The 27,434-nt window shown below is 34.3% G+C and overlaps 1 protein-coding gene across 3 annotated transcripts; it reads right to left on the bottom strand.

Moving 5' to 3' along the window:
* Nucleotides 1-473: 473 nt before the first annotated feature.
* LOC107139267 (sulfotransferase 1B1-like) lies at nt 474-21,770 on the bottom strand. 3 transcript variants are annotated; one of them, XM_015482158.2, is made up of 8 exons: nt 21,613-21,767; nt 17,337-17,523; nt 16,941-17,069; nt 12,959-13,056; nt 8,249-8,375; nt 7,485-7,579; nt 6,353-6,533; nt 474-3,196 (listed from the first exon to the last, which is right to left on the bottom strand). In XM_015482158.2, exons 2-8 carry the CDS (start codon nt 17,482-17,484, stop codon nt 3,084-3,086), a joined length of 891 nt encoding a protein of 296 aa, XP_015337644.1. In that variant the 5' UTR covers nt 17,485-17,523; nt 21,613-21,767; the 3' UTR covers nt 474-3,083. The 3 variants fall into 3 exon arrangements, with proteins under 3 accessions (XP_015337644.1, XP_015337643.1, XP_048640553.1); XM_015482157.2 differs by having other exon boundaries at nt 17,337-17,520; XM_048784596.1 differs by lacking the exon at nt 17,337-17,523 and having other exon boundaries at nt 21,613-21,770.
* Nucleotides 21,771-27,434: the final 5,664 nt, after the last annotated feature.

The following is a 27,434-nucleotide window of genomic DNA, read 5'->3' as shown; positions in this document are numbered from 1 at the left end:
ATCCTTTTTAGAATTTCCCACTGTGTACATTGTACAGATAAGGAATTGAGTCAATAGGAAAGTTAAGTTACAGTCTCAAGGTCCCAAGTTTCATGGTTAGGAAGTGGCACAGACTAGATGCCAAAAAGATTCTTTTACTCTAGTCTGTGCTCTTATCTTCTGTTTTCTATTGCTTCCTTTTCTGATTTAGTCCCCGTTTCCGGGCACAAAAACCAATATGCCAATTTATTAACTAGTGAGATAGAAGCTGTGAATTTTGATGCTTCCCTTTCTACTAAGACATTTGACTACTTATATTTTGAAGGTAGAAAATTAAATTAACCTCTAAAATCAAGCATTAGATATCACAAAAAGTTACAAAAGTCAATGGCACACAGAGCCACCAAATAGTCATCAATGAATTTAGTATGGCAAATAACAATAATTATGTTGTATTAGATAAGTGGCAGCTTAAAAAAGATTGGTGCTTAAGGTAACATTTTAATAACATAGAAATTTTATTTATATATAACAAGTCCAAGCATCACAAATAATAATGAGACATTTGTGCAGATAGCTTACTAAAAACTAGTGATTTCTAGGCCTATTTTTCCTTCTTGCCTTTGGTGAGTTTTCTGAAAAACTCTAGCAAAATAATTGGCTTTCACATCTCTTTAACATCAAGTATTTGAAATAGGTTGTACTACCTTCTTGTCTGTATATGAAAAGCACTGTCAAATATGGAGGAGAGTGTTTTGTCGATTGATGGTGAAATGGGGCATAGTACTCAAACCTCAAAATCCTCAAAGGGTGTAACTGTACCAAATGAAAAATAAGGCCAGGGTGGAAAGGGAGTAAATGGTGTGGGTAAGACAAGTTAGAGCACGGTGGAGTGAAAGGGAATAGATTTCTGTGCTGTGATGTTTATTAAAAAGTTTATTAACTTCTTGATTGAATAATGAGACTTGTGGCAGATAAGGGAATATTCACATCATTGGCAGATGTTTGTTACTACTGTCCTTACTTCATGGTACATCAGTTAGGTTAAAAACAAACAAACAAACAAAAACACAACAACAACAACATGAGGATGAAGTTAATGTAACTGTGTTTTATTTGGCAATTAAAAGAGAAATAGAGATAAAAATTATTTTTGAAAAATTAGTTTGATGGCAGTTTTTTATGGTTTCAAAACATATAGAACAATTCCAAAACTGAATTCTATTAAGAATGTTTGGCATTAAGAGTGAGCTTTAAAGTGAGGGAATCAGAATGGATGTTTGAATCATAGATTAAGGAATAAATAAGAGGAAATAACCCATAGAAAAGGAAAGGAAAATCTAGATTTTGTTTTCCACTCTACATTTAGTGCATAGAAAAAATACCTGGAGAATAGATAATATTACAGTATTTTGTTATTGCTGAACCAAGTCCAGTTAGAAACTTCTTCCTAAAAAGAAAAACTAGGGAATGGGGAAATTATTACATCCTGCTAGTGAAGACAACTAGTGCAGTCAATCTATTGCAAAGATTAAAGTCTAGATCAGAGATTTTTTTCTCAATAACAGACAATAGTTGCAGAAGCCCATATGTGTTAGGCCACATTATCTTAGTGTTAGCAAAGATAACAAAGCAAATAGACACATGATTGGCTTATTTTACTTCCTTCTTAACACCAGTATTAGCTGGAATTAATTCAAAATATCCCTAAAATCACAGGATTAACTCCCTCAAAATATGTTTATAAAGCACATGAACACAAGTTTTGTACGCTGATTTGATTTATAGCATACACTGTAAATGTATAGAAGCAAATATTTCCAGAAGTAGAGGCAATCACTTATAGAATTTGAAATATAGATTTGATTCTATATCACTCTTCTGCTGGGATTAAAAAGGAGTGTAGTTACAGGCTGAAGGAATGTTTCCAACTATTCCAGACTGAGAGCATATATTTGCAAAACTACAACCCACTGATATCTGTATTATGCCTCAGGGGGTCTGAAATGCATTTGAAGTTCCAACTCCTGAACATGAAAGGGAACAGCCCAGAGCACTCTAAGGAGCTTCAGTTTGGGAACGGTGGCTTTGGATTTAATTTGGCACATGCTGATATGAACTTCAGGTAGAAGTTCTTGCTGCAAATGGATAGAGGCATAGCTACATGCATGGAAGAACCAGAGTTGAAATATAAATGTTCCCAGGAAACGTCTATCAAAGAGTTGAAGCACGTAGCCATAGTGTGGGATAGTAGGTAGGAGGGATACTGGGTCAGGAGGGCAGAGTGAGACTCAGACTAATCTTCCTTGGACAGCAGACTAGAAAATTTTCAGCAGCATTTATAACCTTATCTTGGGTGCTATTAGGGTATCCAAATCTATTTGGATAAGATGAAAGTGACCAGAGCATGGCCATGTGTGATTTGTAGAAATTGAAAAGGGTCTGCTAAGAGAAGAGGACTCTCCACAGGAAGCAGGTCCTGGCCCTCACAGTAGTCTCTCAGAGACAAGCTCAAGTCCCCAGGGAAGACCTTAGAGAGAATAAGGTAAGTCTTTGCCTTTTTGAGACCTGGACATGAAATAACGTATAGAAAAAAATATTTTCACTAGATCTGGAACATGAACTGCGTGTTATAGAAATAGAGAAAGATGAGCTATGACTCCAAGAATAGTTTGACACCGAGTAAATAGTGGAACACAGTGTCCTGGGTAAATAATTCAGCAAAGGAAACCAGCAGAGGCAGAAAATATAGTGTTAGTTTGAAAAAACAGCATTTCTTAGACCACAGTAAGAGGGAAATCAACTTAACTAAGTCATAAGATATAGGAGACTGAAGAGGGTAAATACTGTCTTATCTGGTCTAATCTAGGAAAAGGCAGCATTGGCCTACAAAAAAGGGAATGATGGGCCTTGGCTTTAGGGATTTAGGAATCTCAGAGACAGTGGAACAAACTGAAGCCTGATTAACGATGCTGAAAAATCCAAAGTTTTAAAATCAAGGTCTTTCCTTCCTATAATCATTTGATTGTTCAGCCAAGTCATAACTGCCCCATTTCTAAAAACTGTAGGTCATCTGTTCTTTCTTCAAGTTACAGTTCAGCACTTTAAATCTCTATGCAAAATCGAAGTGTAGTTCCAGACATTTCTTTTTTATAAAGGGCATCAAATTTCTCATTTTGGGCCACTGTGAAGTAATTTTTCCAGTCACCAGTAATCCCTAAAAATAAAAAAAAAAACAAGGAAACATATGAAAGATAAAAATATATCCATTATGAAGGAAAACCTAACATACACCAAAAGAACAATTAGAAGCCATAAGGAAAGTCTTGCTTGTGTATGAAAACTTTAAAATGTCATTTACTAAAAAAGTTGGAAATTTCCTCTCATTTGTAAATGTGGCTTATAACTAAACACACAATCTAAATTTTAAAAGGTTAGAAGGACTAATTTTTGTATATAAATTCATGGAAGCGCAATTTTTTTTCCTGAGAGAGATTCTTTTATTTTTTTCTGACAGTTCTGGGTCATGGGATTATCACTGAATCCTCTGGATCAATACTCAGGACTTATTATATTTCCTGAGTTACTTTGGGAAAATGTACAAAGAACAATAATTAGCCCAAAGAACCATGAAACAGAATGTGGATGTATAGTTTTCTAGCATTCATAAATAAAAATATAATGATACCTGGAAGACACTTGTTTTCCCCAAAATTCACCAGGTTTGCACTTGATTTTTCAAGTTGGGTAAGAATAGCACTATAAAAATCACACATATAACATCCCTGAACATCTTTTTTACAATAAAATTTGGAGGACATAAATGAACATTTAAGCTCTGATACTTGGATGATTATAAAAATTCATTTTTAAAATGAATAAACTGTTAATGTGCTGCTAATAGTCTAGGAGGAAAATGCATTTTCCATTTTATGAAATATTGAATTATGAACTATGTTAATTCATGATACCTTAATAAAACTTGCAGGTATTCTCAATGAAAAATATACTCCTAAACAAGGTTGTCTTTCTGGTTATTATAATTTATTTTATGTTTACCAAATGGTAATAGCTCTTTGTAATGCACATGAAGATTTACACAAACATATATGGGATAGTGCATCAGCAAGGATGTCATTAAAAACACAGAAGAACACAAATTTAAGAAATAAAAAGTTATACGTGAAGCATTCTGGTGATCTTCTGAAATGTGCATCAATTATATAATATACATAAACACTTTGTAACAATTTTTTAAATAACGTAAATGCTGGCCAAAGGCCAGATTTTTTTTGTTGTTGTTAATTGGGACATAGGAATAGACATTGGACATCATCTGTCCCCTCCTTTATGCTGACTATTGTGCCACTAAATGAGGACATTAATTTTTCCCATAAAGACATTTTTCCAATCTGGGTGTGCAAGGCTCCTGTGTCCTATTTCACATTGATCCCTTTCCAGCATTCATTTGTATGATTCTTATATTCCATTGTTATATTTTTGAAGAAAATGTATTTGTCATTTATCCTTGAATGGCCTAAGTATGTGTTGCATGTAGGTATTCAGAAAGAGCATTTTGTATATGTGAATTATTGAGTAAATACAAGAATGAGTGAAGGAATGAACAGATGAATCTTGAACTATTTAGACCCATTTTATTTATTACTTCTTCATGTATTATGTTTATAAAATACCCTAAACGCTTGCATTTGATTTGCTACAATACTCCCACAAAAAACTTATTAGATAAGTGTTCATATTTTTCCCATTTTGTCAATAATGGAGACAGAACTTTGGCAGGTAAATTAATGTATTCAGTATCATAGATTTTGGCAAATGCATAGCCTGGATATACACTAGATCTATCTACCACAAATGTTTTTTTTTCTTTATCACCACCAGAGGAGATGCAAAAACTGACCTCATTATTAGAAAAGCATGTACTCTTCCTGTTGAACTGGATAAGTTAAATAATCCAGATGAAAGGTTGTTTCCTCTACATGTACATTTTAGTAGATGTCATAAGATGGCATCAATTTTTATCTGATTGGAAGTAACAAAAATCTCTTGGAAATTACATTGAGTGATCTATCACTGAGAATTTGCTTAAAAAACAGTTTTTAAATTTTCTTCTAGGGAGTGAAAAAATACATTATGTATCTTTTATATATTATATTTTATATATTTTATACATATATTTATTTTTTGCTCCAATTATAATGTAATGTTTATAAAGAAAAGTCTGCCTTTCTCTCTTTTACTAGAGGTAATTTTTAAGATGTTATATGCAGTATTTTGTGGGGAAAAAGCTTAATTCGAAAACATTAAGTATATTTTATGTTTTAATGTTATCAAAACCTCTTTAGAAAAGAATTCATTGAATAACTCATTTCAAATTGATGGTTTTCATTCATGTGTTCATGTGCAGAACACATTCATACAGTTATGCTTGCTTCCAAGAACATTAACTGAAATTCTTCTCCACCCACTCACACAAGAAAGAATATTGAAATTATATGGTGATATAATTATTAGATGGATAAATTCTCAGATTTGAGATAATTTGTTAAGTGTGTTTTTATTAATAGTAACACATTTTACATGTTTCCTATTATAAATCACAATATACACAATTTTCTTGTTGTAATTTATTTAGAGACAGGGTCTCATTGAGTTGCTTAGGGCCTCACTTTTGTTGAAGCAGGCTTTGAACTCATGATCCTCTTGCCTCAGCCGCCCAAGCTGCTAGGATTACAAGCATGCACCCAGCCCACAATTTTCATGAATGTGGTAAAATTGTATTTTAACAGCAAATTTTATATTCTCCTATGTTAAATCTGGACTTTGTTTCTGTTTCCTGTAATTCAGATAGTATCTGTAAGACAGCAATTTCCCATAGGATTAAAAAAAAAAAAAAAAAAAAAGCCTTCCTTTTGGTGAACCTTCTTAGTGAAATAAATGACCACTATTTTCTAAATGATGTGGAGGCTGTAAAGAACAGAGTACGGTACTAAGTGAAATACTGAGGAGGAGAAAGGGGTCTATGCCAATTTAGACAAAGAATTAAAGAAGAATGAAGACATTGTATTTTCACCACAATTCTCCAAAACCACTTCTATGTAGCAGAACAGTAAATAACAGGGGGGAAATACTCCTCAGACATTTATTGTATTCTACAAACAGCTTTATACACATTACTTCATTTAATAATGTTGATGCAAATTGAGCACCTTTTGGTGCTAGGTATTATTAGAGTCCTATTTTTTACAGGTGAATAATCAAACCCTAAACAAGTTAATAATGCAGGAGAGATCACAGAGCTAATCCTCCAGAAGAAAGTAAAACAGGAAGTTAAAATGAGAAAAGTGTTTACCTTTGCGCATGAAAGGAGATTTGCTGTGATCCATTACTGCAGTGGGCAGGTGTGTGTAATTCACCAGAGGATTGTCCTTCATCGATTCAAATGAGGTGTGATGGATGATCTTATCCAAGACCTCATCATTCAGGTTCTTCTCTAGAAATCTAGTAATCTTCTTGATTTCCTCCTTTGGATTCTATCAGTGGGTAAAATACACATCTAAGGAAATGATGGGAGTATAAATGACTATCATAATGTAAAAAAACACAAATTTATAATTTTCTTATGGGTTGACCCCAAATGTTGAAGGAAATTTATAATTAGTTGGGTTCATTCTCCATAATTTTTTAAAGTAATTAAAATTATTGAAGATTTGAAATTTGCCTTGAAAACTAACAGAACATGTTTGGGCATAAAATATATTTTAAAAAAAATAGAAGACTCCAGGGATCAGTGGTAGTGTGTTTGCCTAGCATGCTTGAGGCATGGGCTCAATCCAAGCACATCAAAAAAGGATGAAAACAGACAAGATTATAAGGTGCAAAGATATCAAGAACTAAATTACTCATTAACTATTAAAAATAAAATGAACAAAATATGAAAAGTGGGTCATTCTCAGTTGCTAATGATGAAAACTCACCTTTGTAATTTCATTAAAAGCAAATAAACCTCCATGGATATATCTAGAAGATTTGGGGGAACTCAAGCTGAAGTTGAGAAAAATGAGTTACAATTTACCAAAATGCATTGCCTATTCCTGTGTTGGACAGTGACATAAATATTCATGGGGAAAGTGAGCCTGGACATGATCGCAAACAATTCAAAAAGAAAAACAACTGAGTCAATGGACAGTATACAGAGGATGATCATGAGTATGAAATCTGGGGAAATTTAGGAGACAATTTCAAAAGGAAAAGATGCTCAAAGAAATACAGTGGTTAAGGAAGGAGAGGAGTGAATATACGTCATTGATTTCTCAATTAGAAAATTGTTAATGACTCTATCAAGATTCAGATAAGCAGACATGGAGGATAAGAAAGCAGTGATACCATTTTGGACTTGAGACTAGTTTCAAAAATAAAGATTAATCATTTTGCCCTAGGACAGGGCAAAGATATTATCCATTATAAATATCCACCACTTTTACCTCTTTCATATCTTCATAGTACAAGAAAAGTATCGGATGTTCTTCCTTTTTCTTCCACCAGCTCTTAACGTGATTAAACCAAGAACCATAGGCCACTAAAACCAGAGAAAAACCATAACATTCATCAAATCATTTTTTTTTCTGAACAATAAGTTAAATTGTAAAGACATTTTGTGGAATTTAGTAATCATGGGAATTGAAAATATAAGATCAATTTTAAGAGGTAAAATTAGCCATTTATGGATGTGCAAGCAAATTTTCTTTAAATATGAAACACAACGGAAACATTTCAGATAAAAATACAATGACTGCCAATAAATTATACTCAGTCTCACATGGAAGGAAACTATTCTCATACAAATGTTTTTTTTATCAAGTATCTATTACAAATGCAGGTGTAACAGAGCTAATGATTTGAGCAAGTTAAGCAATGTCTATTGTGAGCACAGACTGAGAACAGATTCCTAGCAACTGAGAAAGGATTCTAAAACACTTTCATTATGCTAGTGTTCGATATCAGGTCAGTTGACTAATTTTCTAAAATGGAATTTGAATGTATTTGTGCTGAGTTTGAAATACTTATTTAAAAAAAAAAAAAATAAGTTTTGAAATGAAAATCCGTAACAGTAATGGCTAACAGTACTGTTTAAAATTATATATATATATATATATATATGTGTGTGTGTGTGTGTGTGTGTGTGTGTGTGTGTGTGCGCGCGCGCACGCGCACGCGTGTGTGAATTTTAAGCTAAAGATCACTTAACCATTTCCAGTCATGAATTTCTCCAGATATTCTTCCCATGTTCCAGGAAGAGGGTGTAAATTATTCATTAAGTCAAAATGGTAAAATGATACTGCAACATCCTTGGCATTTCGAGCAACATAAATCATCTGCAGGAGAGAGGAAAAAGAAAATAAAATGAAAGTTATTCACAAAAGAAAAAAAAACAAAAAAACACTCATAGATAATTAAAATGGCAGAGTGCTTTTTCTCCTAGAAACTGTGAACCATAATGCTTCTTCGTCAACACTTCAAATATAGAATTAATTTAAGTGATTTTTCTGGTAGAGCAATGTTTTTTATGAGATAAGAAGCAGAAAGTTCTGAGTGCTTTGGAAAAAGCCTTGTCAGTTTCTGGCTCCTTTGACTCTGGGATCCATGAATAAACAGCGACATCTTCAGGGACAACAGAGAATAACAAGCAAATTGAAAATAAGAAAATTGTGAGGCTTTGGTGACCTTATTTCTACCACTTAAGCATCTGGAAGCATACAACAGGTTGAAAAAGATAAAGGTTAAGGAGGAAATATAAAGCAAGGACAGGCATTAAAATGAGTTTTTAGGGGCATTCAGTTCAAAAACTGGAAGACACAGATCCACTCGCCCCTGCTTTTCTCCTCTAAGGATCACTAAAGCCCTAAAAACTTAACACAGTGATATAGGAACTCTGGAACTGAATAACCTGAGGAAACTAATATAGTAAGCTCCCTCTGGATTTTCTTTTTATCTCCTGTATGCTCTTGAACTAGACAACAAGGAGCTTTGTGACCTGGAACCTTTAGCAAGCATAAACCAAATAAAACAAAACCTAATTTCTAGACAAAAGATCAGAAAATAAGAAGCCCAAAAAGACACAGCGGAAAATCCCAAACTCTGTTCTATACTTGGGCCCATCTACATGACCTGATGCCCCTGGCTTTCCCAGCTTCTGATCCACAGTTGGGGCCCCCATGGGTAGTTCCATGTACCACAGCAGCAAAGCTCTGTTTCTGCATACCCTCCACCAGGTGGCACAAGGAGACCCAGACATCAAGGCTCTGTCCTCCTTTAGTAGTTCAGTCAGTACTAGCCAGTGGTCCTAGGAGGTATCTTATGCCTCTGCATAAGGCATGAGCAGGGACAAAGCAAGATCACCAACAACCCCAGAATGTCAACACAACGAGAAAAACATTGCACAGACTTACGAAAATAAACTCCTATAGGAACAAAGTCCCCAAAATACAGTAAAAATCTATATGGTAAACCTCAACAGGGTGAATAACTACTAAAAATAATCCTAAAAACATAGTCAAAATATCCAGGATATAAATAGAAATAATCTGTCTTTCTAAATACTAGGAAAATCACAATTTAAATGTAGAAAGACAATAGACACCAATACTGAGATGAGTTGAATTCTGAGTTATTTAAACAGGATTCTAAATCAACTTCATAAAGATGTTATAGCACTCAATTAAATTTTTTCTTTAAACAAATGAAAACATAGATAGGAAAGATGTGCTATACATGGAAAGTTTTATATACATGGAAATAATAGACCTAAAATCTACCATAACTGAAATAAAAACAGCTTACTGGGTGGACTTAATAATACACTAGCCATAATAGAGGATACAATTAGCAAACCTGAAGATACATCAATAGAAGTAACTTGATGTAAACAACACAGAGAAAAATGACTGAAGAGAAATGAACAGAATCTTAGGGATCTGTAAAACCATAATGAAAGATTTCTCAGTCATATATTCAGAACTCCAGAATAATAGGAGAAAGAAAAAAAACTGAAAAAAAATGTTTTGGAGAATTAATGACTAAAACCTTCCAAATTGTTATGGTTTGTATATGAGGTGTCCCCCAAAAGCTTCTGTGTTAATACAAAAAAAAAATCCAGAGGTAAAATGATTGGATTGTGAGAGCTGAAATTAATCAGTCCATCCTACTTTGAGTGGACTAATGAGGTGGTAACTGTAGGCAGGTGGGGCATGGCTGGAAGAGATGGGTCACTGGGGGCATGCACTGGAAGGGTTCAACTTTCCTGTGGTTCCTTCCTCTCTCTTTCTCTGTTTCTTGGTCACCATGAATAGAGCAGTGCTCTTCCACCATGTCCTTCCTCCGTGATGTTCTACTTCTCCTTGGGCCCAAGAGCAATGGAGTCAGTCCACCATGGAACATCCTTTGAAACCCATGAGCCCAAAATATCTCTTCTACCTCTAAGTTGCTCTTTTCAGGTATTTTGGTCACAGCAACAAAATGTCACAGCTAACACTCATGTATATTAAAACAAATAAATCTGTAGATCCAAGAAGCCAAATTAACTCCAAAAAGGAGAAACCAAATAAAGTCAGACCAAGACAACTTTGTTAATAAATTCTAAATATAAGGGCAAATAAAAACCTTAAAACCAGCCAGAGAGATACTACATTGCCTTTTAAGGATCATTAATGTGAATGTAAATGAATATCTCATTCAAAATCATGAAGGTCAAAAAGATGTTGCATGATACTTTACAAGTACAGAAAGCAAAATATTGTCAACTGTATATCTGTATGCAGTTAAAACTCTACTTCCAGCAGGAAAGGAAATAAGACATTATCAGATAAGGGATATGAAAAAAAAAAGCTGTTACTTGCAGACCTATCTTAAGGAAGGGCTAATGGAAGCTCTGAAGAGAAAGAAAATAACCACAGAAGAATGGAATCTTCAGAAAGAAAAAAAGAGCAAGAAAATGGGTTAAAGAGAAGTAAACAGAATGTCTTTGACTTGGCAAGTTTTTTCTTCATATTTTATAATTGAAGCAAAGGTTAAAAGAACATCTGTTGAGGCAATTTATTCATGTCCAGGAAAATAGTTCAGACCATTATGTTTAACACATGGAGAGGGTATAGGAAATAAAATTGAAGTAAGAAAATGTTCACAACAATAGTCTATGATAAGTTATGTATGTTTATATGTTTATAGTAACATCTAGAGCAGTCACTGAGAAAACCATATCTAAAAACAAAACAAAAAAAAAAAAGAACAAAAAACTCAAAAACATTAAAAGCAAGTGAAAATGACCCTCTTAAAAAACGTTCTGGTAAAGTGAGAATGGAAAAATGCAGAAACAAAGATATGACAACAAAAAAAAAACAAAGAAAAAACATGACAGATTTCAGTTTTAAAATGTCAATTTTTTTCAAGGTAAATGGTATAAGCATATGAATTTAAAGACAGACTGGCAGAAAGAAAAATTAGGAGTGTCTGTGTGATTATTAGATAAGGTAAAATTCAGGAGAAAAAATTACTAGGGACAAGAAAGGACATTGCATAACGACAAAAGAATGAACCCACTGGGGAGATCATGCAATCCTAATGCCCAAGCACAAAAAATATAACTTCAGAACACACAGAGCAAAACCTAGTAAAGCCGAAATCAGCAATAGACAAGCCAAAATTTATAGTTGGGGGCATTTATACTCTACCCTCACCAACTGACCAAACCACCAACTTGTAGAAAACAAGCAAAGACAAAGAATTGAATAATATTATCAAGCAATGGGGTCTAACCAAAATTTATAGAATGTTTCAACCAAAAAAGAAAAATGCACATTCTTCTCAAATGCCCATGGAACAAAATAGACAGAGATAAAATATAAGATATTTTAAAAACTAAAAATTATATAATGTATGGTCTTTGATGAAAATGGAATCAAACTAGAAAGCAATAACCAAATTGCAACATGAAAATTTTTAAACACTTGGAAATTAAAGAACACACCTTCAAATAAATAAATAAATCCTACAGTTAAAAATGGAATAAAAACATTCATAGTACTGAATGAAAATCAAAGTACAACATATCAAAATTTGTGAGATGTAACCAAAGCAATTCTGAGAGGAAATTACTGCACTAAATTCTAACTCTAGAAATAGAAGAAAGGCACCAAATCAATAATCCACATGTTTACGTGAATAAATTAGAAAAGGAAGGGTAATTAAATACAAACAAGCAGGAGAGCAATAATAAAGATAAAAGAACAAATCCATGAAAATAAAAGTAGAAATATAATGGAAACAAAAATCTATTTTTAAAAATAAAATTGATAACCCTCTAGCAAGAACAACAAAGATAAAAGAGAGAAGATCCAAACAACTAAGATAAAGAACAAAACAGTGGGTAATATAACAAATCCAAAAATCACTATAAGAATAATATAAGTATATATTATATGAATAATTTTCATTAATAAGTTCAACAACTTGGAAAATTTCTCACAGATAACAAACTAGCAAACTAGCAGGTAAGATAAAATAGATAACCTGAACAGCATTATAGTTATTGAAGAATTTAATTTGGAATTTAAAACTTACTGCAAAGCAAACATGAAGTCACAAATAAATGTTCACTGAAGAATTTTACCATACAATTAAGAATCAGCACTCTTAGGTTAAGTTTTTGTAGAAGGCCACATTATCCAGGGACTGCAGAGGAATGAAAGTAGTAACACTGTCCTTAGGTGAGGATTCTGTTGCTACTAAAGTTTAGATAACTTAAACATGGAAGCTTACACTAATTTTTAAAAATTGAAACAATTCTTCATATAGCTCAGTGCTCATGGTCACAAGTCAATTAAACATGTGGCCATTATCTTACTATGTGCATGGTAAAGAGACAGGGTCACATTTTAAAATCAGCTTCCAGTATAGCATCTACCTTGCAGTTGTTCTCCCAGAAAGACTTAGGAAGAAGGTCAGTTGGTAGATGTGTCTTCACAAGACGAGGTGATGGATTCTTCTCTAAGTGTTCTATACCTGGGGAATTTTAGTTTGGCATTTAGAAATATTAGAGTCTCCAAGGAGCCTGTATTTTCTCATCTTCCCAACCAATATTTCAAGACGTTTTGAGCAGCATATCATGTAATTAAATGCTGTGCCAATTACAGGCATTTCTCTGTATTTCAAGGGGGAGTGTTGTGTAATAGTTGAGTGTTCAATTTGAGACTATCCTTCCTGTGTTGAAATACTACTACTTATTCATTTTGAGATATTTCAAAAATATTTGAGTCTCCATGCTTCATTTCCCCTTTCTCCAAATCGGGGGATAGAAATGCCCACTTTAGTAATTTGAAGTTTTATCCTCTCTCCTCTTTCAGCTCTTTATTCCAATAAATTTTAAGGTATTATGCATCCTTCCTTTGTTTTTCACAATATTATTTATATCCAATATAACATTTAAATTAACTTCTAATCCTACATAATATTTTCACCTTCTGCATAGGAAGGTCTACCCACATAAAATTGCATCTGATTACACACTGAAAACAATAATTGTTTCTGTTTTATGCAATGATTGCTTTATTGTGGGGGGAAGGAGATGCTGGGAATTGAACTCAGGAGCACTGGATCACTGAGCCACATCACCAGCCCAATTTTGTATTTTATTTAGAGACAGGGTCTCACTGAATTGCTTAGGTGTCTTGCTTTTGCTGAGGCTGCCTTTAAACTCTCAATCCTCCTGCCTCAGCCTCTTGTGCCACTGGGATTATAGGTATGTGACCCTGCACCAGGCTGCAATAATTTCTTATATATGTTAAAAGTCTCTCGGTTGCCATTATGGCACTCTCTTCACATGTTCTATATGATACATATTTAAGTTTGTTTACTTTCTTAGTTACTTTTGCCATACCTCCTACCCATCCTCACTCACCCCCAAACACACTCAATACAATGAATATTCCAGAAGAACAGGAAAGTAACTCATATTCTTCACCCAGGGATGTCCAGTAGAGCAGAGTGGACAGCACATGATTAGCATTAAGAAGAACCTTCTTATGTCAATAAAAATAGGATTGGCAGAAGCAAGATGTCCAGTTAAATTTTAATTTTATATTAAAAAATAGATCTTGTTAGCATAAATATCTCCCATACAACAATGGTTACTTTTCTGAATTTTCAATTTAATTGAGTTTCTTGTATGTTATCTGAAAACATTAATTAGAGATGAATAAAATTCCACTAGGGATTTTATTATACTTCTAATGTGGCTGCAGTCACCTTACCAATCACAGAGAAATGAGAAATTGTAATTTTCCATAATTCACTCTTCCCAAATGTCCATGAAATGAACTTGCTTCTGTTATTTTTATGAAGTCTTCCCATATCTGTTTTTCCAGGTCTCTCCCTCAGCTTCCCTGTAGTATTTCTTTCCCTTCTCTATCTTACAATCATTTTGCCATATGAGTATCTTTAAATGAGCCCTTTATATCCACAAATATGCATGCTAAGAAGACACAAAGACATCACAATAATCCCCATTCAGGCTCCAGAGTAAGTCTGAAAGCCAGAGTCTATCCTCATCTCCTAGCTGAACAACTATTCCCTCTCTGGCAGCCCTACCCAGCATTCCTCAAATCCTAACCCTGCTTCATACCAATGATCCTTGACTCTTTGTCTCAGATTATTTTGGATCAATCACTTTTTCATTTCACACTTTCCTTTGGCTGAGCAATATTCCATTGTGTATGATGTACCACATTTTCTTTACCCATTCATCTGTTGAATGGCACCTAGTTTGGTTCCATAGCTTAGCTATTGTAAATGGAGCTGCAGTGAACATAGATGTGGCCAATCACTATAGTATGCTGATTTTAAGTCCTTTGAGTATATGCTGAAGAGTTGGATAAATGGGTCAAACGATGGTTCCATTCCAAATTCCACATTTTCTGAGGAATCTGGATTTGAAGTCTTACCTCATTGTGGAACTTGCCTCAACATAATCCTTCAGTTTCCAGCCTTATCAGTTTGCCCTTAGCCTACAACCACAGTAAGGACTGATACCCTTTCAGTTGATCCCTGCCTGCCTATGGAAGTTATTAGTCCAGCCTGTCTGCTGAGGGATACATCCTCCAATGGGAGAGGGTTTGGATTCTGCTCTTGCCATTAACAGGAAGGTTTACCACCATCCGTCTTCTTATCTCTGGTTTCCAGAAGCACTCAAGAGACAAACTTCCCTTCAGCTACCCTTCAATCATGCCTATAGGACTCCATGCTCTTTCCCTCCCTCCTAGGTAAATGACACTTTCTTTTCCGTGTCTTTTGGCAACTCCTATTCCCCTACCAAGCCTCCACATCTGGGTGGTTTCCACAGAGTTCTGTTCTTCTCATATTTTCCTGCTATTTTTCCTTGGGCAATATCATGACTTTCCATGCTAGTTATGCTGTGGCCCTAATGCATATATTTCAACATGTTCCAAATACTATGATTTTAATTCATTATTTAAATTTTTCAGTGCCATCTCAAACCTACCATTTCAAAGCTGATTATTAATTGTCTTACACCCAGATGTATTTCTGTCCAAATATTTTCCATAGTAGTAAATGGTTCCATAGTCCACTTGATTGATTTTAATAAAACTATGGGAATTACCCTTAATTATTACATTTCCCTTATATTTCTTATACAGTTCATCAATACAATAGATACAACATGTATCTTGTTTGTAATCTTCAATTCCATCTCTCTCAGAAGTCAGTGGAATAATTACATTTTAAATAATAAAGATAACACAGCTTTATATCTCTTCCTTGCTTAAAATTCTTCTTTTGCACTGTTTAGAATAAAATTAAAGAGACCACGTTAAGAATCACAAGCCTCACATAATTTATGCTTGCTTAATCTCTGCTTTACATGCCTATTTCCCCTCTTTCAGTGGTCATTATTTAGTCCGTGTACTACACCAGGGTGATTTCTACATCAAGGTGCTTATGCCAGCCTGGTGAGGTGGCATATTCCTGTATGGCATAGAAGGCTAATAAGGCAAAAAGATTGTGAGTTCAAAGCCAGCCTCAGCAAAATTAGGCATTAAGCAACTCAGTAAGACCCTGTCCCTAAATAATATACAAAATAGGGCTGGGGATGTAGCTTAGTGGTTGAGTGTCCCTGAGTTCAATCCCTTGTACCCTTCCACTCCAAAAAAAAAAAAAATAGACCCTTATGCCTAATGCTTTGCCTTCTTGGAATGTGCTTTTTCCAACTGTGTGCATAGTTTTGAGTTTTAATTCCAGCAACTGCCCCTAACATCCAACCTAAAGGAAAATCTCCTATTCTTCTCTTTCCTGGCATCTGATACTTTATAAAAACTAATAATATTGAAATGTTATTAATGTATTCACAAAATTTCATTGTCAAAATACATTTATAAGCTTCCTGAGTATAAATATATAAGTTAATAATCATTTTGTAACTGACTAATAGCACAGTGAAGTTCTTAAGAAGTACTCAATAAATATTTGTGAAATGAAAAACAAATTTTATTAATGAATTCTGTTCTTAAAACAGAGTTGGTACTTCTTTGCTTATTTCTTAAATTACGAGAATGTCCCAAGTTTGAAATGATTGTTTCATTGTGACAAATTCTGTACAATAAAATTCAATAAAGCATGAGAAATGCTATTCATATTATTAACCAAATTTTTAACTGCTTTGTACTATTGAACTCTTTCATCTTTTGTATCATACCTGGATATGCAATGGAGTAAGCAACAGTTCTTTATATGACTTGGTAATACTATTGCTTGCAAACTTTCATTTCATGCTGCCAAATCTATGAATTTCTTTGAGTGGCCATCACAAATATAATAATACACATCTATGTAAATAATACTACAAAATCACAATTACCAGGTGACAAATTTACCTGATATATTTAATCCAGGAACAGCCATTTCCAGCATGGGAACTTTAGTAGTAATAACATCTCGCTTACATTTTTCAACATCTCCACCATTTAGAACCATGTCCAAGATTTCACTAATCCAAGTGGTACCTGTAGGAAAAAAAAGGAATTATTTTTATAGTAAGCACCTAATTATAGTAGGAAAAGTGAAAGCCTGCCATCTTACTATAATCTATTAGAAACGTAAACCTGAGTTTCCATTTCTATACCACAATGTTCATTTTAATACACTGGAAAGAGATAGTGGCACTGAGGGGTAGGAATGTTAACTTCACTCAGGATGATATTTTACAGAGAAGTTGATTCCAGAAAATGAAAGTTGAAGTCAGACCTGCATCAGTCAGTTTCAGAGCTCACCTGATTTGGGGTAAGTGGCTATCACAATGTCATCTGGCCTGCTGCAGAACTGTTCAATCCTTTCCCAGTTGTGTGCAAAAGCATAGATCATGGGACAACCATGGACTGTCTTCAGATTTTTTCTCAGGACATCACTTTGGGAGATCATTTTTATAGCAGATTGTACAAATACTTAATAGACTTCCTACTGACAGTAAAATCATAGAGAAATAAAGAGATTAGAAATCAAAATCTGAGTGAAAAATATCATCCTTTACACAGTGCAATATAACAGAAAGCAAAATTGGCCTTTAACACATGGAGTCCACAAAGATCTAAAGGCAAAGGGCATTTTTGTAAGCATAAACATACAAATTGCAACAGAAGCAAATTGCTCAGTGACAGAGAACAAAGGTCTTTAACAGAAACTTTGGAAACAAATAGGAGTACACATCTTATTTTCAATTAAAATCATGTTTCACAGAAATAGGATAAAAAATCAGGATTTACCCAAATCAAATCTTTCCTAATAATTATCAGTTTAGTTGTACCTTATTTTTCCTTAAAGGAAGTCTATTCTCATTCTTATCCTTTCTCTGTAGAAAATGCATGTGTTTTCTCTGTCTACTTCTAGGATTGTTTACCTTATACTGGTTTTGAGCAATCTAATTATGGTGTTTCTTGGCGTCATTTTGTGTGTGTGTGTGTGTGTGTGTTTACAAGCATACACTTCAGCTATACTGAGTTTGATGGAACTGTGAGCTATGGTTTTTATTAAAGTTGGATAATATTAGCCATTATTTCTAATTTTTATTTTTATTTTGTAGTACTATTTTACATTTGTCAAATTAACTAACAACTATTATTCAAACTGCAGTCCATGTACAATCATAATGTGCTATTGGTCTCATCTGAGAGTTTGTTGTAAATATGGAATCTCATGTACCAATCTAGAATCAGATTTTTTAATTTTAGCATAATATTCAAATAATCATTTTCTCCTTAATATTTTAGAGAAAACTTTAAATCACCTTTAACTTAGTCTTCAGTGATATAGGGTGTATAAATGATTTATCACAACGAATTCAATGGCTTCTAGAAAATAAATTGCATTGATTTTGGTAACATGCAATTTTTTTTTTTATTTTTTTTCCTTTGAACCAGGGTTTGAACTCAAGGGCACTAGACCAGCGAGCCACATTCCCAGTCCTATTTTGTATTTGATTTAGAGACAGGATCTCACTGAGTTGCCCAGTGCCTCATTTTTGCTGAGGCTGGCTTTGAACTCATGATCTTCCTGCCTCAGTCTCCAGAGCTGCTGGGATTATAGGCCTATGCCACCCTATTTGTTTTTTCCTAATTCTTACCCACTCTGAATATGCATCTTTCTTACTGTAGATGAGGTAAAGAAACAGAGCTTTAGAGTATATTCCCAAAGACACAGAAAAGGAGTGGCAACCCAAGAATGGATTTTTACTGTACACTTAATCATTCTGCACACTGACTATGGGCCCAACCTAGAGTTAAAAGTTGTCTCAAGTCTCTCATTCAAATAGAGTGTTCACAACTTGTAAGGGCATTTTTCTTCAATGAAGAAATTCCTCTCTGACTAAAAGTTCAGGCTGTTTATGCTCAAAGACTGTTGCCAGAGAAGGTTGGAATGAGTAACAAAACACAGCAAGGGGGCCAATTCTGACACATACCAGTCACATCTGGGAAGTGGGTGTGGCCAAATCAGGAAGCTCCAGGGGATTAGACCTGAGTTAGCATCACTTATCCTAATCATTGGCTGATGGTGAGTTCAGAATTGTAGGGGGAGGGCCACACAGAGGGGAGGGCTGGAAAACCTAAGATGATTAGTGTCATTGACCAGATGTGCAGGAAGAGGGTTGTCACTAAAAATTTAAAAATATATAGTTTTAAAAAACCTTTTAAACCCACAGAACAGTGACAGGCAATCTTTGTGGTGACAAATTATAGTCCCCATGACATATGAAATCTTTCTGTTCAAGTTGAGCCATAGGCTGGAAATTAAAATGTCTAAGATCAAATTAAGGAAGATGAATGGATTAAAAGAAAAAAAAAAAAACAATGCCCCTCTTAGGAGAAATGGAGTCATTTGCCATTAAAACTAAATGACTCTTAAGAAACCCAGAATAGCTAAAGCAATACTTAGCAAGAAAAGTGAAGCAGAAGGCATCACAATACCAGAACTTAAACTATACCATAGAGCTATGGTAACAAAAATGACTTGGTATTGGCACCAAAATAGACTTGTTGACCAATGTTACAGAATAGAGGACACAGAAACAAGCACACATAAATACAGTTATCTCATACTAGACAGGAATACCAAAAACATTCACTAGAGAAAAGATAGCATGAATTTTAGCATGATGTTCAAATAATCATTTTGCCCTTAATATTTGAGAGGGCAGCATTCAACAAATGATGCTGGCAAAACTGAAAATCCATATACAGCAAAATGAAATTAAACCTCTATCTCTCACCCTGCTCAAAAATCAACTCAAAGTGGATCAAAGACTTAGACACTAGAATAAAGAGCCTGGGCCTAATAGAAGAAAAAAATAGACCCAAATCTTCACCAGGTTGGTCTGGGATCTGACTTCCTTAACAAGACTCCTAAAGTGTAAGAAGTAAAATCAAGAATTAATAAATGAGATGGATTCAAATTAAAAAGTTTTTTCTAAACAAAGAAAATAATTAATAATGTGAGGAGAGAGCCTATAGATTGTGAGGAAATCTTTACCACATGCACCTCTGATAAAGCATTAATCTCTAGGACATATAAAGAACTCAAAAAACTTAAAATAAAACAAACAACAAAAAAAGAACACAAATAACCCAATCAATAAATGGGCTAAGGAACTGAACAGACACTTCACAGAAGAAAATATACAATTGATCAGCAAATATATGAAAAAGTGTTCAACATCTCTAGCAATTACAGGAAACGCAAATCAAAACTATTCTAAAATTTCATCTCACTCATGTCAGAATGGCAATCATGAAGAATACAGGCAACAATAAATGTTGGTGAGGATGAGATGAAAAAGGTACACTCATACATTGCTAATGGGACTTCAAATTAGTGCAACCACTATGGAAAACAGTATGGAGATTCCTCAGAAAACTGGGAATGAACCATTTGATCCAGCTATCCCACACCTTGGTTTATACCCAAAGGACTTAAAATCAGCATAATATAGTGATGCAGCCACATCAATGTTTATAGCAGCTCAATTCACAACAACTAGACTATGGAACCAACCTATTGAGGTGTCCCTCAATAGATGAATGAATAAAGAAAATGTGGTATATACACGCAATGGAAAATTACTCAGCTTTAAAGAAGAGTGAAATCATGGCATTTGCAAGTAAATGGTTGGAGTTGGAGAATATCATGCTAAGCAAAGTAAGCCAATCCCATAAAACCAAAGGGCAAATATTTTCTCCAATATGCAGATGCTAATTCACAGTATGATGGGAGAGCACTAGGGAAGAATAGCAGCACCTTAGATTGGGTAGAGGGAAATGATGGGAAGGGAGGGGAGGAAATGTGGGGATAGGAAAGATAGTATGAAAATGAAACAGACATTATTACTGTGTGCATATATGTGACTACAATACGATTCTGCAACATGTACGCTCAGAAAAAATGAGAAATTACATGTCATCTATGTAAGATATATCAAAGTGCATACATGCATTCTACTGTCGTGTAGAACTAATTAAAATAATTGAAAAAAAATTAAAGCTGAAATTAAAAAAAAACTAAATGACTCTTAATAAAAACACACATTCTTTAATTCATTCCACAGTAACAAAATTTGACTCTACCAGGTCCACATCCAGTTTCAGCTCCTGGAATAAATGTAGTAAACAACACAGTCTGTATTCTGGAATGTGCTTCAGAGTGATGTGTGTGTGTGTGTGTGAGTGTGTGTGTGTCTAGAAGACAGGGAAAGAAAAGAAAGATGAGGCCTTAAAGAGGATTTCTTTATCCTGAAGTGCCTTCATTTCTCAAGAGAAGATCCCCAATCCTGGCAATGCTTCAAAAGCATTCCACTGAACCCAGAAAAATATGTGAACATTGAAAACTTGAAAGATTCTTCATGACATAAACAACAGAACTGAGTTTTCCATGGGGAAAAAAATTAGAATTATGCAAAAACAATCAAATTAGGAAATTGCTCAAAACATAAATTATTCTAACTAGCATAATGCTCAGTAGATATTGGACAAAATCTTTAAGAGATTAAAAAGAAAATTTTACCTTTCAATGTAGCCTCCTCTCCAGAAAGTAAACAAGTGTAAGGACAGAACCCAGCACTGCAGTCAAAAGTGATAGCATTCTCCGATTCCACCGGCAGTTACGTAGTGACCAGTTTGAACTGCACACACACACACACACACACACACACACACACACACGCAGAGCAGCCCTGCTGTCTCCACAGCTGGCAGAACCAGGAAGCCCGGAAAAGGAAATGGAGGAGGGTGGTGACCAGAAGTGAGCTCAGGCCAAGTTTGCTTAGAACTGAATTCCCTCACAGACTGCAAAGGATCTGAAGGAAATGCAGAGGGAAAGCACATGAAGAGTCAGTGGGTCAGAATATTTTGCCTCGCTACTAAAAATATCTTCTAATAATTTCAACCATGATGAAAAGTGGTTGTGATGTACATGTATGTTTTCATCTAGACAAAACATGAGTTTCCAATATGATGGAAAGATCAACTGTAACAAAGATACACTGAAGATGAACATTTATTTGGAGAGCAGAAACAGAGATGGTTTCATAATGCTTTTTGTCGCCCTATTCATTTCAACAACCTCTCAGCTTTTTTTTTTCTTTTTATAATGCTGACTGACTCATATAAATAGATAAGGAGTAAACTAGAAGCTGGTAGTGTGCATGAAGGGGAAAAATTGGGGGCTCAGAAATATACCTTTGTCCTCCACCACTTAAGTACCCATGAGATTTTCTTTATTCCACTTGCTGAAATGAATCCTTTGGTTAATTGCATTCAACTCAGATTCAGCTACGATGACAAGCACTAAGCCATTGCTGAGTGGCTAAACTTGTGTAGCCCAAGAAAGTCAGGAAACTGGGAAAGAAAACAAAACATTCTTTTACACTGGCAATTTTATTTACAGATTCTTAAGGAAATTTTTCAAGGGCATTGTGATTTTAGCATATGTTCCCAAGAGATAATTCAGAATCTCAAGTATATATTTTGAGAAGTTTGTACCAATTTAAATTAATATCAGCAGAGTATCAACATACTGATGCATGAGATTGAAATGTGGAGGTCTGAGAATGGGATCCCACTATCCTAGATTAAAACCCTAGGCAAGGGGCTGAGACTGTAGCTCAGTGGTAGAGCACTTGCCTAACACCTATGAGGCACTGGGTTCAATCCTCAGCACCACATAAAAATAAATAAATAAATAAAGTAAAGGGTATATTTTTAAAAATATCCCTAGGATGAATCTTGTTTTGTTTTTGTTTTTGTTTTTGTTTCTGTCAGCCTGACAGGGAGGCCCCACTTATGCTTGGATGCCTGGAAATTCTGTTGTTGCCTTAGGTTTTCCTTACTACCTGAACCTTTGTCAACCCCAAAGAGTTGTTTTAAATCCAAGCAACTCTTTCATTTTAAGGAAAAAGTACAGGACAAACTCAGATTAACAAACATATTAAACCATCCCATTGTGAGAATAACAAATTAAAATTGTACACATTTAAATGAGTCAGAGAAAGAGAACAATCAAGGAGGACTCTCCAATGAAAGGTTAGTTCTTTGAACAAATAAATTAAATAGATAAGCCCCTAACCATGTTAACAAAGAGAAAAAGAGAAAACTCAAATTACTAAAATATGACATGAAGAAGGAAATACCACAACAGACATTTCTGAAATGCAGAAGATAATTAGAAACTCTTTTGAATTTATACTCCAATAAAAGAGAAAACATCAAAGACACTGACAAATTTCTAGAAACATATGACCTACTCAAACTGAATAAGGAGGTCATACATGATTTAAGCAGATCAACTTCAAGTAATGAAATAGAAAACACCATCAAAAGCCTACCAACCAAGAAATGCCCAGGACCAAATGAATTCTCAGCTGAGTTCTACAAGACTTTCAAAGAAGAATTAATTCCAATGCTCTTTAAAGTATTCAATGAACTAGAAAAGGAGGGAACCCTTCCAAACTCATTCTATAAGGCTAATATCACCCTGATACCAAAATCACACAGATTCATTAAGGAAAGCAAACTTCAGACTAATATCTCTGATGAACATAGAAGCAAAAATTCTCTATAAAATTCTGGAAAATTGCATACAAAAACATATTAAACAGATAGTGCACCACAATCAAGTGGGGTTCATCCCAGGAAGGCAGTGTTGGTTCAACATACAGAAATAAATAAACTTAATTCATCATATTAAAAAACTTAAAACAAGAATAATATGATCATCTCAATAGATGCAGAAAAAGCATTTGACAAAATACAGCATACCTTCATCTTCAAAACACTAGAAAAACTAGGGATAGTAGCAACATACCTCAACATTGTAAAAGCTATATGTGCTAAACCCAAAGTCAGCATCATTCTAAATGGAGAAAAATTGAAAGCATTCCCTCTAAAAACTGGAACAAGACAAGGGATGTTCTTTTTCACCACTTCTATTCAACATCATCCTTGAAACTCTAGCCAGAGCAATTAGACAGAAGAAAGAAATTAAAGGGATACAAATAGGTAAACAAGAACTCAAACTATCACTATTTGTTGATGACATTATTCTATATCTACAGGATCAAAAAAATTCCACCAGAACTTCTAGAATGAATAAATGAATTCGGTAAAGTATCAGGATGTAAAATCAACACCTATAAATCAAATGCATTCCTATACATCAGTGATGAATCCACTGAGAAAGATTAGGAAAACTACCCCATTCACAATAACCATAAATAAATAAATAAATAAATAACATGGAATCAATCTAATAAAAGAGGTGAAAGACCTCCACAATGAAAATTGGAGAGCACTAAAGAAATAAATTGAATAAAACCTCAGAAGATGGAAAGATCTCCCATGCTCCTGGACAGGCAGAATTAATATTGTCAAAATGGTTGTACTTCCAAAAGCGTTATATATGTTTAATGCAATTCCTATTAAAATTCCAACGACATTACTCATGGAAGTATAAAAAGCAATCATGAAATGTATTAAGAGACCCATAGTAATCAAAGTAATCCTCAGTAAGAAAAGTGAAGGAGGAGAAAACACAATATCAGACCTTAAACTATACTACAGAGCTATAGTACAAAAAAATGGCATGGTATTGGCACCAAAAAGGCATGTAGACCAATGGCACAGAATAGAAGTCACAGAGACAAACTCACACAAAATACATTGTATTTTGTGCCAGTTTTTTTTTTTAATCATTCCTCTTTTAAAAAAAAATACTTTGTTTTGTAGTAGTTGGACACAATACTTTATTTTATTTTTATGTGGTGCTGAGGATTGAACCCAATGCCCCGTATGTGCTAGGTGAGTGCTCTACCGCTGAGCCACAACCCCAGCCTCAATCATTCCTCTTTAATAGTAGCTCTTTATTTAAATCCCTCACTGTGGAATACAATCATCATCCATTAAAGGCAATAAAATCTTGTGAGTTCCCCAGATTTACACCCACTCAATAGAAATAATTCACAGACACAGAGCAGTCCTGATAGAGATAAGGCCTGACTAAACCAGTAAAGTAACAATAGGATTTTTCTAGGGGCCAAAACAACAAATCCCACTATTATTTATAATTATCCTGCACCACTAAAAAAATTAGGAATAAAGGGACTGGGGTTAAGGCTCAGTGGTAGAGCACATGCCTAGCATAAGTTTGATTCTCAGTATCACATAAACATAAATAAATAAAATAAAGGCATTGTGTTCATCTATTTAAAAATTTTTCAATAAGAAATATTAGGCATTTAAAAAAAGAAAGAATAAGAAAGTGAGTGCAGTAAATTTCAAAGTATTATGATCATGGACATGAAAATAACTTGAAACTAATGAGATCTTCTTACTAACCACTGTCATGATTTTGTAGTATATGTTCAAGTTGTTAACAGACAATTAAACAAATGTAGCAACATCACAATTGAACTTTTTTTCAATAGTGTGTGTTTATTTACAAATTATCCATGGTTTCTTCTTTTCAACACTTAGGGAATTTTCAAATAGAGTAATAAAAGTCTAGGTTAAGTTTCACAATTAGTGGTTAAAATGTTTCTTTTGAATAGTACTTAATAATTTGGAATCCAAAACAAATTATATGTACTTCCTAGTTAGGATTCAATTATTTTTCACAAATATCTAATTGTGTTATTTTATTTTTTTGCATATCAAGAGAAGCAAAACTATAATAAGCAAAAAATGAACAAGTGCATGTAAATAAACTCCTTCCCATACAACTCATAAAGGAATAAACAAGGTCTTATTAAATTTAGAAAATGAGTTAGAATAAAATACATAAAATCAAATAAACATGTAACTTAGTAGTAATTTATTATCTTTATCCACACTACAATCACATTGACTGCCAAACAATTTCTTAAGCACTAGAATTTTTCATTAATCATCGCATTTTTCTAAATTACTATATATGAACATATATTACATTAAGTACTCAACTGAATATGAAGATATTCATGAACTACAGATATTCTATTTACTTCAGTCTTTGTAATTCTTATTATTCAAAAACTCTTGTCCTCTTTTCTATGTTTCAAGTGTTGAACTTCACGATCTCTCAGATTTTTTAGAATTCTAATGTCCTCTAACTTTAAAGAACAAGTCATAGAATAAATGTTTTCTTTACCGAACAGGTTCTATGGAAATTTGATGGCAAGAAACCAGGTAACTTAAGACCCTACACTTAGCTATACAAGTGAATTCCCCAGAATGAACTTTTTGATAAGATTCTGGAGAATAAATGCTGAAAACTTGAATAACAAGTCAAGATGAAAATAGTTCAACAGGAAAAAAAAAGTTGCACACTTGTTATTTAAAACACTCATGTGGAAACCTGGCATGATAGTTTGCAATCCCAACAATTCAAGGCCAGCTCAGGCAATTTAGTGAAATCCTGTCTCAAAATGAAAAATAAAAGGGGCTTGAGATGTCACTCAGTGGTAAAGTGTTCCTGGGTTTGAAACTTAACTTCTTCATATTTTCCTTCCAGTACTGAGGATGGGGAAAGGATAAATTATAAAAGGTGTCATTTTGTTATGCTTAGTCATGCTGTTTTAGGGCCAGAATGCATTTTTTTTTTCAAATTAACCACTTTTTATATTATAAAAATCCAAGGATCTTTCTATCAACTCTTGGATTTTCTGTCTGGTATCTCTACAACTTTCACTTTCCTCTACTGAAGAAGTATATTAAATGCCAATAAAAGTAGCTTTTATTACCATTTTTTCTTCATTTTCTATGGACATAAAATCTGAATCTTTATCATGAAGTGTTGACATATTTTATATGAAGTGTATCCTCACCTTCCTCACAATCAAGCACCCCACCACCACCACTTTTCTGCTGCCTTGGACACACTACATACCAAACTCAATGACTTCACTTCTTTGTGAGAAAATGTCTTAATGTGTCCTCCTGGACTTATTTTTATTTGTACATGCTGATACTTTAACCCAAAACTTTTTCATTTTTTTTTTCTCTATCTGTTTTAGTTAAAGCTTCGTCCCAGGAAGATGGCCGCTGCGTACGGGGGTTGCTGAAGTGCTGAGCGTGGTGCTCAAAGCAGCAGCTTTAATAGAGATTTAGCACAGTCTGTTAGAGCTCCTTTCACCGTTAATCTGTAGCGGACCACTTTGCCAAGGAGCAGGAAGAACAAAGAAATCGAAAAAGAGACGCTTGGCTGCTCAGAGCCGCGGGCGCTTTGCTCCCATCTGCTTCCTCTTTCGCTTCGCTCCGGGCGGAGAAGCTGAATGTGTAATCAGCAGTGGATTGTAAGTACCCGAGGCAAAGAAAGCTCAGTGCACCCCGTCTTTTTTTTCTTTTTTTTTTTTT

Source organism: Marmota marmota, unplaced genomic scaffold (assembly GCF_001458135.2).
Source record: "Marmota marmota marmota unplaced genomic scaffold, marMar, whole genome shotgun sequence".
NCBI lineage: Eukaryota > Metazoa > Chordata > Mammalia > Rodentia > Sciuridae > Marmota > Marmota marmota.
The sequence above is the reverse complement of the archived record's forward strand: the minus strand, read 5'-3'. Positions and strand labels throughout refer to the sequence as shown.